Genomic DNA, 15,813 nt, shown 5'->3' on the forward strand with positions numbered 1-15,813 from the left:
TTTACTGCTTGATTAAAATACTGCTTAAGTTTATAGGAGGTGGACATAGAGAAAAGTTGAAGGCTTGACTAGTCAGGAATGCTGGCAGAAAAATAATTTGGCAATCTGTATTCAACATTCAAACCTACATCTGCCTCATCCCACACAAATCTATCTAAATAAGCTATTCACAGGCATCAATCAATAGTCTTTCTAGGCAGTTATGCCCTCTGGTGTGTATTCATTTTCACTAGAAGCACAGAAGGGGATTTTCACAGATGTCTAAACCTAAATATTTGTAGTTGTTTAATGTCAAGGTTTTTTTAAATTTCTATAAGAGAAAATGTTAGAATTTAAAATTGCAAAAAGTAGCCCAGTTTACATATATAATGGATTCACATTTTTAACGGCTTGGGTTTTCTCTGTTGTAAGGTTGACAGAAGTTCTAGTTGAAGCAAGAAGTCAGTTAAACCAGGAAGACAAGTTAATGAACTGTGACCTCTATGCCAGTCAAGAGTTCTGAATACGCCTCATGTAATCTTAGCAAGCCAGAGGTAGGTCACAGGTAACTTGATGAAATGGCTCCGAATATACACCCACGTAAGTGTTTCCATCATGCACACTCCTCACTTGACGCAAAACAAGTAAAACACAACAGAGGCTCACTCTCACCAGACCCAAGGCTCACTGACAATGGAAGTGAGGTGTCAACATCAAAGTTCAGGATCATAATTAAGCAGACCAATTTCAAACCCAGCTCTTCTAAACTGTAATTTCGGTACAATGATTGAGGGAGCCTTTGAAAAAAATTAGTATTTGGGCTGGAGAGATGGCTTAGGGGTTAAGTGGCTTGCCTACAAACCCAGGTTCGACTCCCCAGTACCCACATGAGGCAGACACACTAAGTGACACATGAGCCTACAGTTCATCTGCAGCGGCTAAAGGCCCTGACATGTCCATCCTCTATCTGCCTTTTTCTCTCTCATTAACAGACAAGCAAAATTAGTATTTAAAAATTATCAGGTCTGGGGGCTGGAGAGATGGCTTAGTGGTTAAGCACTTGCCTGTGAAGCCTAAGGACCCCAGTTCAAGGCTTGATTCCCCAGGACACACACAAGCCAGATGCACAAGGGGGCACATGCATCTGGAGTTTGTTTGCAGTGGCTGGAGGCCCTGGCATGCCCATTCTCCATCTATCTGACTCTTTCTCTGTCTGTCTGTCATGCTCAAATAAATAAATAAAAATAAACAGAAATAAATTAAAGGAATTAGGCTACAATCCCCTCCCAAGCCAGCTTAAAATTGAAAATTCTGTTTTTTCTTATTATGCATAACTTAATATCAGAAATAAATACTCTGTAGAAGATCAGCTTCTCCTTTTGCTTGTGTAGAGTATGCCAAACTGCTGGAAGATAAATAGCAAAAATAACAATTATGAAATTATGTTTTGAATTACTTTATTTTGGAAAAAACAAAGGTTTTACAATTGTTGCCACAAGGCAGTCTATCATGATCCAACAAGTTAGTAGGAATACAGACTTTCAAAAACCTCTATAGCTTTTAGTTCAAAGTAGAAAATTATTATTATTTTTTACCGACTCTTGGACTCAAAACACATTCAGGAAAAAATATAGATTTATAAAAGTAAAAAGGCAAACTTAACGCCTTCATTTGATAGTCATAATATCTCACATAGTTAACATTTCTGCATAAGGGCTGAGCAATTTTCCCCTGTCCTACTTCCATGTCATATTAAGCAATGAGGAAAATATTGTTTTGCAAGCCTAAAACCAAGACCCTGAAATCAAAATATTAGAAATATTATGGACCACTTACATGTCAACACTGGAGACAACTGCTTTAGCCAAGACCCTTCCCTCAGCCTTCTGATATTTGGCACCTATGTTACTTCTAAACCAGGTACCAGAAAGTACTATATGTGAAGAAAACAAAAATTCCAGGCCTAATCAATCTCAAACATGTTTTCAACATAGGAGGTATAAAAGTATTGATGCATACAATGAAATAAGGATTTTAGGGTACGATGGGTGTGTACAGAACTTGATAAAAACATGTACTTTCTCTCTTAGAAATATTGTTAAATATTGTTTGAGCACCAGAATTAGGAAGGATCTACAATATCAAATTCAGAAATGAGAAAGACATCATCATTGCAAGTCTGAAAGAAAAGGAGGAATATCAATTTCCTGAAGGGGTCTATTATGAGTGTTTAATTGAAGACACATTGGGTAAGAACATCATATATCCTGATGGCATTAAGAAATTTGCCTTGTCTCTGAAGTATTTTTGTGTCATGAAAATGTTCAGAGTAAAGCTCTGACATCCTATCGAAGGGAAAAATCTCACTACTTGGTTTTTAATATCTGTTGTTTGAGGCATTTGACAACATAAATAAAAATGTATCAAAGTAGAAACAAATAAAATGTAAAATTTTAATACAAAAAGATTATTATTCACTCAGATTTTCCCAATGAACACATTTTAACAGTACAAATGGAATGAGGCAACAGTCAGGTTGTGAAAAGGACATGAGAGCTAAGGCATTCCTCACAAGGAATAGTACCACAGGTTACCAGGACGACCTCGGTGCTGTGTGTGGACACAAGTTGCACTTCACTGAGATTCCGCTCACGGGAGATGACTGACAGCACTGGCTAGTGACAGACACGAAGGGAGAAGGTCAAGGTTACTCTACTCCTTGTGTCTTTCTGAGCAGACAATTTAGAGTATTGAATGAGGCATATGCGTGTACTTAAGGTTTTCACCATTCAACACAAGCTTGGGAATCTCTCCTGGTGCTGTGGAGAGGGATCTACTTATTAATGTAACAGTACCCATCTCCAGGTTCCATCTGAGACTATTTCTTTCTAATTTTTCCTGAAAGTCCCTGTGAATGCATATTTGTTTCATTATCACATGACAGGGCACCAACTATCAGGAATGGGTATTTGAGTATTAAACATGAAAAAAGCTCATGGACACAACCAATCACTGATGATTACTGACTAAGTAACATAGATGAGTTCTGGGTCACTTCTGAGCTGTTTTGTATCAGAAGCAATTAAGAGATGCTCCCCCTAGAAACTGAAGCCCTAAATAACTTCTGTCAGGACCATAAATTACATATTTTAAAATGTCCCATACATCCTTTACAAAGGACAAATAAATTATTCAAATAACCTTCCAAATGAACACTTATGTAACAAAAATTCTAAACATAGCTAAAATCAAGGCCTCAAAACTACAAAGTAATAAACATGCCAAACCCATCACAAAATTCCCACTTTTAAACATGGCTTGGAATGGAATTCCTGCATGACTGTGTCATGGAGAAGCTGAGAGGTGCTCACCAGTGGGGTGACAGGGATGAAAGAACGAAGAAGAGAACCCCCGTCTCTTTCTCACTGCTCAGGTCCCAGGCATGCTGTGCACCCCATAAGAGATGGGTGACAGATTTTATGTGTACAAACACAGACACGCATACACACATTTTTGGACCAGAAGTACTTATGAAGTTTACATATCATAAACTTACATGATCTTTTAGAACACAGATTGTTTTTTAAATGATTTTAGAACTTTTAGCCCAGGCATAAAATAAAAATGGAGCACAAGAATGCAAGGCTGCTGTGGCCGGAGCAGGTAGACGGAGAGGGCGCTGCCCTCCTGCGGGAGGGACACGGCTGAAGAGCGCCGCGCGGAGGGCGTGGCCAGAGCCGCTGCTCCCGCGGGCCTGGGTATTGTGTGAAGTCCATCATGTCGCTCTTCCCTCTGGCATGGGCCCATACAAACACGTTATAACCCCAACTGCGTATAAAGGTACAAAGCAACATTTCTTCTCCTTTAAAAACTAATAAAATAAAATCACTATCTTATATAAAACCACATTTTCAGAATCTTAAAATTGATACATGGGAAATGTTTAGTAGTTTTTCTTAAATTACCTACATTTTGAAGACTTACTTCATTCATATAAATGTTATGAATATTCAGATTGAGAAACACGCATGGAGCTGGCCAGGTAGAACAGCATCTGTCAGGAAAACTGATGGAGTAATGTGACTTTATTTTGGACAAACTATCGCTTTCCTCCACACATTTCCCATTTATGGAAGGACTATTTTAATCCATGCAGTTGTTATAGCAAAATACAAATAACATGTTCTTTTCTGTAAGGATCATGATTAAATCTCTAGATTCAATAAATAGACTCTTTAATAATTTGAAATCCTATCAAATACTCTGTATTTGTAAAGTCTCAATCTTTCTTCTTCTCTAATACATCTTTAGGCTCTGGCACAGGAGGCACCTGGGACCCCTCACTGCTTGCCTCTTGCTCCTGGCTGTCTTCTATCTGGCCCTGGCTTTCCATCTCTCCTTTGGACACTTCGTAGCGCTCTTCTATGTACCCTCCATCTGTGTCGGCTGTATAGATCCCGTAGCACATGATGCTGATGACACCCAGGGGCAGGCCGAAGAGAAAGCAGCCCATGAGGGGAGAGCTCCTGAAGATAGACTGCAGACAGGGAGGCCTCAATTGTGGTCAGATGGAATTTTGATATAAAAAGCATGATATGAATTTTAAAACACCACAGATTTCTTACTACTGCTACTTAATATTTTCATCCCAGTGAATAATTGTTAATCTCTGGATAATAACTACCATGATCAGGACCCTCTGAGAGATAGAACTTCTCTATTAATGCATATATGCATGTGTGTACATGCGTGCATATGTGTGTGTGTGTGTGTGTGAGAGAGAGAGAGAGAGAAAGAGAGAGAGAGAGAGAGAGAAGGAGGAGGAGGAGGAAGAGGGGGAGGGGAGGGGGAGAGGGAGGAGGAGAACAACAACAACACCTGAACAACAGCTATCATGATCAGGACAGTATGAGAGACAGGCTTCTCTATTCATGCATACACAGATGAGTGAGACAGAGAAAGAAGAATGAAAGAACACCAGCAAACACCAAAGAACCAGTAGTTATGGAAAGCACAAAAAGGAATGACACCCCCCTATACTTTCTCAAAGCATCTATTTCCCCATACTATTCACTGTGGTTGTGATTTTATATTTACCAGCATTAAAGCCACTTGCAGAACTACATGATTCTGCTTGTGAAGACTAAGTTCTTTGCCATGCAAACAAGCATACACATTCACTTCATATGCCATGTCAACATTCTACTTAATCTGGATAAAGTAAAGCCACAAGAACTCACTAATTCCCACCAATTTATGTGCTAGTTCTACAGTTCTCAGAAAAGTAACTTTTTGGAACATGTTTTTCCACTAAGATGTGTGCGAAGGCTACAGAACAGTCCAGAGGACTGAGGTTCACTCTAAGCTGAAGTAAAAGGCTCTATAGAATATGCATATACTTGGAGTTGGGAGTAAATGGATGATACACAAAGAAACAGAGCTAAGTAATGGAAGTGAATCAGCAATTATCGCCTAGAAACCTCAGCACAATCCAAAAGCCAGTGAGGAATTACAGCAGATGGTGGCCTTCTGATGTGTGCACAGAGCTGCTGGTACCAGTCACATTAACCATGCAGTGGTGCACAGAACTGACTGGAGCCCAGGAAGGAGAAAGCATGGGAGCCGGGGAAGGCAGGAGCCACTGTGCAGCTCACGCAGTAACGGGAAAGCAAACATGCCTGGTGAACAGGAGGCTACGTCGGTGACACTCAGCCTCCTCACACCTGCCTCTCACCAAGACAGAGGCTGTATGGGGGGGGGGGGTGCAGCAATGACAGACAACTGTGGTGAGCAACGATGGAAACAAGTCCTGGAAAAGGTTGGACCATCACGTGTGAATTTTACCATTAAATACACTTCTCAAGGAGGTGAAGAACAGAAAGAACAAAAGACAGACAGAAGAGAAAGAGAAAAGCGGGAGGCTGAGAACATCTGTACATGACTCTAATTATTTACCAACTGGAAAAAGCATTGGTCATGTGGATGTTAAAACTTTAAGATCTAAGTTATTTCAACCACACAAAGGAGTAACTGACTTCAATTAAAAAAAAATAAGCCATTTATACAAGATAACAATTAATGGAAGCAAAAACTCATGGCATCTACAGTTTCATCAAAATGACAGAAGCCTAGTAACACCTTCACATGTCAGGTCAAGGAAAGTCACCTGTCATATTATCAACATGATTCTGAAATTTGTGACTCACCAATCATAGAAATAGAGAAAATGTTTTCTTAATGTGAATAGAGACTAGTTTACAGCCTGAAAATTTAAGATGTATTTCATCCTAATCTTTCATAAGATAGAGTTCACCAATGTTAGTGATAATGAACCTCACTTTCCTAGGTACCAGGACACAGATGTAACTGTCAAAACTCACCACAACTGTGGACTTGGCATCAAATGCTATCCTTCTTAATCTCTGCAAGATGCTGTCACCTCCTTGGGCCTTCAGTTGTAAAACAAAAGGAAATGTTACTCAAACTTTATTATTCCAAGCTTCTATGCAATAGTTAACTGCAGCTTAAATGCTATACACACCACCAAAAGTGTCAAGTATTAAAACTTATTTCTCTCTCCATCTCACAGTACTGCCTTCTCATGTTATCATACCAGTTCTATGAAGAATCCATTCTCTCCTCACCCACCCAGCTCAGGCCTGCCCATGTCTGGAGTTTAGCTGGGATCATTTAGCCAGACTGCTGCAGTTTACCTTTGCGACCAGTGAGGGTGAGTGTTCCAGAGGAAATGCAGCAACATGCTGAGTGGCTCAAAGAAATATTCCTGGTGAAAAGAAGCCCCTGCATCTGGCTTTGTAGAAGGATGCTCACTGCCAGATTCCTAAACCGCAGGGCCAATGCCATCTCTGTACTGCTGAGAGCTGTAAGTCGGGCTTCATCCACTACATTACACAAAGAAGGATTCTCACTCCTACAGGTGAGCTCCACTTCTACCAAGATATCATTTCCACAAATATAAAATTGCCACTGAAGAGAATCAGTGAAGAGGTTCCCACCCCCCTTGGCTAAAAGCAGGAAATGTCCTTGAGCTTATAACAGACAATCTGTTTTTTCCTTATCTCCCCTTCTCTTAAAGGAGTTCCTCTCCTCAGGCACATGAAGATTTACAAGATGAGGTTTTTCTTTATCCCTTGAGGTTCCCTTCCCTAGAAACATGTGAGATTTAAATCACCAGACTGACCTGCACATTCCTCCACCCAGTCAAGCTTCATTAACCCCAAGACTCTAACTTCGCTGCTTTTCCATCTCTGGGCACCCCTCATCTCTTTCTCCTGAGCTCTATGGTAAAATCTTTCTGAACCCTCTATGGTGTGTGGATTTCTAAGGCAAGAACACGGAAGCCACTAACTCAGTGGAGGTTTTGTGTGACTGTGACTGTCTGGCACGTTAACTCCTTGGGTTACACACCAAGAACAGAAAAGGCTCCAATGCTCTCCAAGACACCCCAAATTCCCATATCTCCCCTACAGAATAAAGAACATTTTCTAAACTTCTAGACTTCAAACCAAGATATGTAAGCTTGTTGGTCTTTCAAATAGCTTGTGTAAAGTAAACCAAATGTATCAAAAAATTGGTTAAACTTTATGAAAGCAATGAAGACTCATGCTTCCTTATTTAGCTTATTGAATTAAAGACTGTGCTGGTTACAACCAGTAGTGATTTCATAATACTTAATATGAGCTGCAATCTATCTGGGACATACTTCAGTCAATCTATCTGGGACATACTTCAGTAAGATTTATAAGCAAACAAAAAGAAAACAAATGAAAGAAAGAGGGAAGGAAGGCAGGCAGCCAGAAAGGAAGTATTTTTGACAAATATTTTATAGGATTTCAGTAAGAACTCTCTTTGCTAGGGCTTTAGATTATTTCTTTATCTCTTAAAAAACTGGTAGGTTTACAGGTTTTCTTTTTTGTTAAATTTTTTTGGTTTATTTTTATTTATTTACTTGAGAGCGACAGACAAAGAGGCAGAGAGAGAATGGGTGCGCCAGGGCTTCCAGCTACTGCAGATGAATTCCAAATGCATGTGCCCCCTTGTGCATCTGACTAACGTGGATCCTGGGGAATCAAGCCTCGAACCGGGGTACTTAGGCTTCATAGGCAGGCGTTTAACCGGTAAGCCATCTCTCCAGCCCCAGGTTTTCTTAGATAACCAATTTTCTAGCCTACTGGAACTAACCCAGAAAGGTCTTTGTGTGTGGAAGGCTTACTGTGAGGTCACTCCACAGTGCAGGCCTCTAAAAGTTCCAGCACAACCATAAATACCACCACTTTTCATCACTATAACCAAAAAGCCTCAAAATAACCCCTAGCAAGGCATTTCTATCTCAGAGCAACCTCTGCCACACTAGAACCATCTGCAACTGGAGAGTGTGAGTGCTTGAGGCAGTAGCCAGCATTGCACAGGAGAGACTCCCACTCACACCCAGAGATGGGAACTCCTTTCAGAGTACGAGTAATGGCACAGCTCTTGTACCTGTGCAGTGGAGATCAACTACCTACCTGCACTGTGCCATCCAAAATACTGTTGATAAACTCAACCATGTCACTGGTGTCCTTAATATGTCTATCCAGCAGAAAATATTGTTGGTTTGAAGTATTCAGGACAACGACAGTTGGGACTGTCAATTCACTGAAAATATAAGAAATCAAAACTTTTATTCTACACCGTGGTAACAAAGATTTTGGTACTTATTTATATCTCAGTAACCATAGTTACATAGAGGAGCTATTTTTAGTAGCATTACTCAAGTTGACTCTAAGAAAATTTCAATTTTTACATAAAAGTCCACCACTAATTACTATTATATGAGAATGTGCTAATACACAATAGACAGCTGAATAATCACAGTTAAATTTCCAAAGTTATGGTATACAGAGGTTCAATGTTCCTTCCCACATTATCTTTCGGTGGCATGAATGTTAATCATATACAACCCCACCTCATCTAGACAGCTCCCAGGAAAGTAGAAGACAGGGAAGCGTAGAGTATGGTCTCCAGTGTCATAGTGCTGTGTCTCAATCTACAGCTTTGCTTCAACATTTTTCATATACAAAAAGGAACACAATGAATAGTTCTCCTGCTACACAGATTACATGAGGACAATCAGACTAAACTTTCACTAGTATACTTTGCATATGACATGTATTCAATCAACTCTATTGTGAACTCTGTACTACAGTGTTTTGGACGTTACCCGACAGCAACAGAATACACATATTTTCAAATATACATTCACGAGATCACATCCTAGCATAGGAGCATGGATGTGAAACGTCTGCAAGGTTCATGTGCTGAAGGCTTGGTCCCCAGCTGGTAAGGTGACTTTTGTAAGTGGTGGAATGTCTAAGAGGGAATGCCTAGCTTGAGGTGGTGAGTCGCTGGTGATGTGCTGTTTGGGGATCGGTCTCGCCATTTCTTCCCTTCTTGTTTCTTTCTGCTTCTTGGCCGTGTCGTCCTTCCCCCTTGCACCGCCGTGGCGCTGAGTGTCCCCTTGTCCTTGTTCTGGGGCAGTGCAGCCAGCCAGACGCTGGAACTTGCAGCCCACCAGTTGGAATAAATCTTATCTCCTAGTGAGTTGGTGCCTCAGGGATTTGTCCCTGGGACAAAAGCTAGCATTCCCTTCAAACCCAACAATTTAAGGGTATGTTCTCTCAACAGCACTTGTTACTTGTTAAAGAATTGTTAACCTATTGCTAGATTTTCTGAATACCATCTTGGGTAAAGTTGTTTATTGGAACAAAACTGCTTTAGCATGTTGCAATGCTGTTTTACTGAATCATGTCATCTTATTGCAAAGGATGTTAAGAAACAGTCTTGTCATCATCTCACTAGATACCTGGTAGAATTACACTTCTATTACAGAATCCCCTTCAAGAGACTGTACATCAGTTCTGTTCAGGTTTATGAGAGACCAACCAAACAACTCCTATGAATAAGCTGTTCCACAAACCATAGGAAATATGTAAGAAGTGTTTTCCATGTTGTTCTGAGCATTAAAATCTCAGTCTCATAGCAGGACATGATGGCACATGCCTTTAATCCCAGCACTCAGGAGGCAGAGGTAGGAGGATTGCCGAGAGTTCGAGGCCACCCTCCATAGTGAATTCCAGGTCAGCCTGGGCTAAAGTGAGACCCTACCTACAAAAAAATAAATAAATAAAAATAAAAATCTCGGTCTCAAACATCTTTAGTTATGACACACTTTATTTTCCTTTAGTTGATTTCACAGCATATAAGTCTGGCATTATATTTTGTAAATGCTCGTACTTTTCATGAATTTTTAGTAGTGTATTAGAATATTTTCTAGAATACATTTGACTTTAAAAGCTAAAATGTCTATTTAGTAAAATAATTACCTATTAAAAGTGAACTTATTAAAGGCAAAACCTACAATAGATCCACGTCTTCAAGTACTGTCTTTTGAGAATACATTAAGACGTATAGCCCCACGGCCTCACATTTGTAATGAAGCTTCCTAGTCAGCCCTCAGCCGGTGGAGGCGTGCTGCTGGGCGAGGACAGTGGGTTGCGGAGTCCAGCCCACTGTGTTCGCAGGCAGCTCGCTCTTGCCAGCCCTCACTCTGCTATGGACAGGAAGTTGTGTGCCAGTGGCCAAGCTTGTCTCCACTGTGATGAGATTCCCAATAATACCAGTGAACCTGAAATAAATTCTTTCCTCCATAAGCTGGTGCTGGTCAAGTGGTTTGTCTCAGCAAAGAGAATGTAAGTACAACAATATTTCATGGGAGAATACCTGCATCAGAATGTAACAACCAGTTTTATTTTTATTTTTGGTTTGATAATCAGCTACCTAGCCTTTCTGCCTATGTCTCAGAAATGGAAGAAATTTAAAAGTGAATAAATTGACAGAAAAATCATTCTGCACAGTACTTACTCCATCAGCAAGGTATTTATGTAGTCATTTCCATCCATATGGCCAAACTGAAAGTCCCTAACAACAACAACACAGAGAAAGAACACTGTATGGGAATTGTATAAAAGGTTAAGAGTACAACAGAGATTGAATCAAGGGCTTGGACGTACATGAACCACAAACAGGTAACATGTGACTCACTACACCACACATACTATTTGAATGCTTCCTACTTGAAATAAAGAAAAATGGCCCAATTACTGTAAAATAGGACTTCAGAAGGTGCCATCTACTGTCTACCTCTGATTTGTACTGCTATTTAAACTTAATCTCAGATTCATGAATACTTATTCCTGGTTTCTTCCCATGACGCATATGAAATAGGACCAGGGAACAGGCATGAAACAGGTGTAAATGACAGGAATTTCCTTAACTTTCAAATACAAAGATGTGTCTCAAGATTAAGACAGGTCTTGTGGGAATCACCATTGCCACTCAGTGCAGTGCATGCTGAAAAATCATTGCTGCTGCTCAGTGCAGTGTACACTGGAACCACTGCTGTTGCTCACTGCAGTGCCAGCTGGAATAACTACTGTCTCTTGCTGCAGTGCATGCTGGAATCACTGCTGTCGCTCACTGCAGTACATGCTGGAATCACCACTGTCTCTCGCTGCAGTGTATGCTGGAATCCCCACCATCACTCACTGCAGTGCATGCTGGAATCACCACTGTTGCTCACTGCAGTGCATGCTGGAATCACCACTGTTGCTCACTGCAGTGTGTGCTGGAATCACTGCCATCACTCACTGCAGTGCACACTGGAATTTCCACTGTCACTGCAGTGCAAGCTGGAATCACTGCCGCCACTCACTGCAGTGCACGCTGGAATCACCGCCCTCTCACTTGGTGGAATTCCCCGATTAGACTTGAAGAGTATGAACTGCAGAGTGTCTTGTACCCAAAATGCTTGGGACTATAAGTTTCTTGATTTCAGACTTCTTAAAAGTTTTGGGACATTTGCACATACACAACTGGCTACCTTGGGAAGGGGACCAGTTTAAAATACAAAACTAACTTGTGTTCCATCTGCACCTTATGCTCTCATCCTGAAGGAAATCTCATACACTGACCACTGCCACAAGGACAGATTAGGCTTTTCCTCACTGCCACGTCCGAACTCACTCTCAGATTAAAGAACACTTCATGATTTCAGATGTTCAGATGAGAGAGCCTCCACCACCTTACTGTCTTTGTTTGATTACACTAAAAATGTCATTAAACAAAAAAAAGAAAAAAAGAAACCTTCTAGAATGTAAGCACATACCTATGGAAGTGGTCTCTGTAATCTCTAGCAACTTCCTGAATAATTGACTTTAATCTGTAGAAGAACAAACAAATATGTCACAACTTTGCCTGAACAGGGTAATTACTCATAGTATCAGTTGGCTTTTCTAAATCCTGAGGGAAAAGCAAGACACCTCAAGTTTAACTACAGTGAGGCAAAGCTTACCTCAGAGGACATCTGAAACTGAAAATGATTTCAAGGCAACTCTACCTGGTGTGCTCAAGTGATGTGTTCTTCTCATCTATAACTGCAATGGCCACAAGCTTTCCTGAAATTAAGAATGATGTAGCTCTTATTACAAACTCTTCAATCATCACCTTCATTCTGATAAGGAATTAGCAACAAACACTGCAAGATTTTAATTCTTATCACCCTTTACAAAAGCTGAATCACCACATTATGGTACAATATGTCTGGAGACTGAATCAATGAACTAGTTATCTGCAAAGCATAAATTTCCTCCCTCTTCTAAAATGTATAAGATGATAAATGTATAACAACATTTATTTTAATTATTTTATGGAAGCCTAAAATATACTATTTTCTAAAACCATAAAAAGAATAGGTTGCTTTAAAGGTTGTGAGAACTGTTACAGCTGAAACAAAATGGTAAATAAAAGATGACTTTCACATGCTCATTTCCTTTGGTACAATGGATCACTACAATGCCTCTAACACACACGTAAAGTGAGTCCATTTCTGAAGCTGAAATGGAACTAGATCTACGTTGATGTTGTCTGGGAAGGTAGCATGATAACATGTGTGCCGGTGCTGATTTCTAAGCACTACCCAAGCCCTAGACAAAATGGTCAGGCACCCTCACCCATTCGCTGTGTCAGTTAACTTCAGGAAACTTACTGGAAAGTTGTATGAAGCTGCCACAACAACCATACTGGGATTTCTATTTCAGCACCACCTCCACTGAACTGCTGCTTCTTCCCTGCACCTCTACAGTCTCCATTCACTTGAACATGCTGCTTAAGACTCCTTTCTTGTACTAGTTCATGTATTATTCTATGTAGTTTTTGTTAAGTGCATCTTTAATTTTCAAATGTCCCTTAAATAATTCTGTTTTCACAATGCTACAGCACGTGGAGTATTTTCCTGAGGACCAAACAGGATTCCAAGAAGCACAGGCACTGTTTTCCAAACAGTGATTAACTGCTATAGAGTTTCATCACAGAACTGAAATAGAAGCTGGACTGGTCAGTAAGATGCAGCTACGGGCTAGACAGAGATAGGCTTCCCTGAGCTACCTGTGCAGGTTAAAGCCACCATGCGTGCTGAGGGAAAGGAGCTACTCCTGGAAAAGCACTTTTAGAGGACGGACATCAACACATCTTAACAGGCCAGGGAAGGTTTTCCAGAGGAGGCAATATGTAGTCTGGGTTTGGCAGATGGAAATGAATTAAGTACATGTCTCAGGTAAAGCAAAGGGAGGCTATAAAGGCGCACTGGCAGAGAGATGGCAGCTGTGATAAGAAACTGGGGCGTTGATGTGGCTGGAGAGGGAGTGTAGGGGAGCCCAGAATAACTAGGCTGGAGGTGGATGCAAGAGCTAGAGTATGCAATGGCCTATTGTCACAAAACTGCTGAGAACTCAGTATGTGTTAAGCCAGAGTCAGAAAGCAACTGCTATGTCAGGAGCAGGGACACAAGCACAGCAGATGCCCAGACAAGGTAAACTGTGGCAGAAACACAGAAGGAACACCACACAAGCTAACTGCTTGCTTCAGAGTAAAGCGGGGAGGTAAGCTGTTTAAGGGGAGCCAGAGCAGCCTACTTTAACCTCCTTGAGGGCACGCTGTCTGTCATGACTGTCACACCAATAACCAAGCTGCAATCCTCTTAAGGTTTTCCTCTTTCCTCTCTTCTCTGAAAGAATCAGGTAATAAATCCACAATCTTTGACAGTAACCATGGCATATCCTACTAAGTACTTAACATGCAGCTCACCAAATGCAGTGCACTAAGAGCATGTTCAGGAACTAAACAAACTCCTAAGTGGGAGGGGATCTAATTTGCACTTTTTCTTTTGCTTGGGTGTGTGTGTGTAGAATATATGCAAGCTGTGATGCATACATCTATGTGTACATATGCATGTGCTCCATCCATGCATGCCACACAGGTGGAGGCAAGAAGAGAACACCACGTGTTTTCTCTCATCACTCACCTGCCTGTTTCTTCCTCTGAGACAGGACCTCTCCCTCAACCTGGAGCTGCTGTCTTTTAGGTCAGCAAGCCCCAGCAAGTCTTGGGTTTCCGCCTCCCTGTGGACTGGGGTACAGATGCATGTGGACACATACAACTTTGGACAAAGCTTCTGGGGAGGTGAACCTGGTGGTGTCCAGCTTCAGAAACCCTCATGTTTTAGCACCAAGAGTTCTTAGCCACTGAACCGTCTCCTCAACTCATCTAATTGGCATTTTTTAATTTTAAAGATTTATTTTTATGTATTATTTATTAGAGAAAGAGAGATGGGTGGGAGAGTGAGAACGGGCGCACCAGGGCTTCTTGCCATTGCAAACAAACTCCAGACACATGCACCACCATGTGTATCTGGCTCATGTGGGACCTAGAGAATCAAACCTGGGTCCTTAGGCATTGCATGCAAGCACCTTAACCACTAAGCCATTACTCCAGCCCTAATTTGTATTCTTTTTTTCCTCTTTTTATTTATTTGACAGAGAAAGAGGGAGAGAGGGAGGGAGGGGAGAAAAAGAGAGAGAATGCCAGGGCCTCCAGCCACTGCAAAACAAACTCCAGACATGTGTGCCCAGACTCTTTTTGTCTTCCCAGTAACCTTGAGTCCTATGGGTGAACCCTCTCAGGCTCACCTGTGATCGTCACAAAGGTACATCCTTTGGTGATATTATTCTCTGCTTATTTATTTATTCATTCACTCATTTATTTATTTGGGGCTGGGGGAGAATGGGCATGACCACTAGCTAATGCAAAGGAACTTCAGATGCATGCACCACCTTGTACATCTGGCTTATGTGAGGACTAGAGAAGCAAATCTAGATCTTTAGGTTTCACAGGCAAGAGCCTTAACTGCTAAGCCGTCTCTCCAGCCCTCACTCTCTATTCTTACAAAACAGAAGTAGCAATCACACCTACTTAATTATGAAATGCAGTTAAGTTCCAAGTTTTAAACAACCACAAATCTAAGTAAGAAAAGAATAATTCTGTGGAGACATGGGCGCTGTACACATGCTGTTACCTGTGTCTCCAAGTTCATACAAGAGGAAGCCATCCATAGTGAGGTAGTTCTGAAACCTCTCCCTGCTGATCCATGACGACAGGTCACCATCTTCATACTCTTAAAGACAAAGCAAACAGAACACTTCAGAGTAGCACTACAATCTGGTGAGAAGAAGTAATACTGATTTGCTTCAACGGCCAGGTACATAAAAATACAGTGTCAAGGAGTGGACAAGTGAAGAGGTGTACTCACTTTTATATATACTAAGTTCCTTTTTCACTTGGAAGCTAGCATAAACTTTCCATAAGCATCCGCTGAATGAGCGGCAGATGTCACAGTCTAAGCCTCTCTACCCAACATTCTCAGTGACCTCCCTTTTGAGGTCA

General features: G+C 41.1%; 1 protein-coding gene across 2 annotated transcripts in view; it reads right to left on the reverse strand.

Annotated features, from left to right (window-relative positions):
• Nucleotides 1-1,419: 1,419 nt before the first annotated feature.
• Nucleotides 1,420-15,813, reverse strand: part of Tmx3 (thioredoxin related transmembrane protein 3) — a 34,547-nt gene continuing 20,153 nt past the window's right edge. For both annotated transcript variants that reach the window (XM_004654637.2, XM_045134968.1), the window contains exons 10-16: nucleotides 15,446-15,544; nucleotides 12,434-12,491; nucleotides 12,203-12,256; nucleotides 10,900-10,956; nucleotides 8,505-8,634; nucleotides 6,360-6,428; nucleotides 1,420-4,516 (exon numbers count right to left, since the gene is read on the reverse strand). In XM_004654637.2, coding sequence (XP_004654694.2) covers nucleotides 4,259-4,516; nucleotides 6,360-6,428; nucleotides 8,505-8,634; nucleotides 10,900-10,956; nucleotides 12,203-12,256; nucleotides 12,434-12,491; nucleotides 15,446-15,544 — 725 coding nt within the window. In that variant the 3' untranslated portion in view covers nucleotides 1,420-4,258. The remainder of the gene's footprint in view (nucleotides 4,517-6,359; nucleotides 6,429-8,504; nucleotides 8,635-10,899; nucleotides 10,957-12,202; nucleotides 12,257-12,433; nucleotides 12,492-15,445; nucleotides 15,545-15,813) is intronic.

Source organism: Jaculus jaculus, chromosome 15, assembly GCF_020740685.1.
Source record: "Jaculus jaculus isolate mJacJac1 chromosome 15, mJacJac1.mat.Y.cur, whole genome shotgun sequence".
In the NCBI taxonomy this organism is placed as follows: domain Eukaryota; kingdom Metazoa; phylum Chordata; class Mammalia; order Rodentia; family Dipodidae; genus Jaculus; species Jaculus jaculus.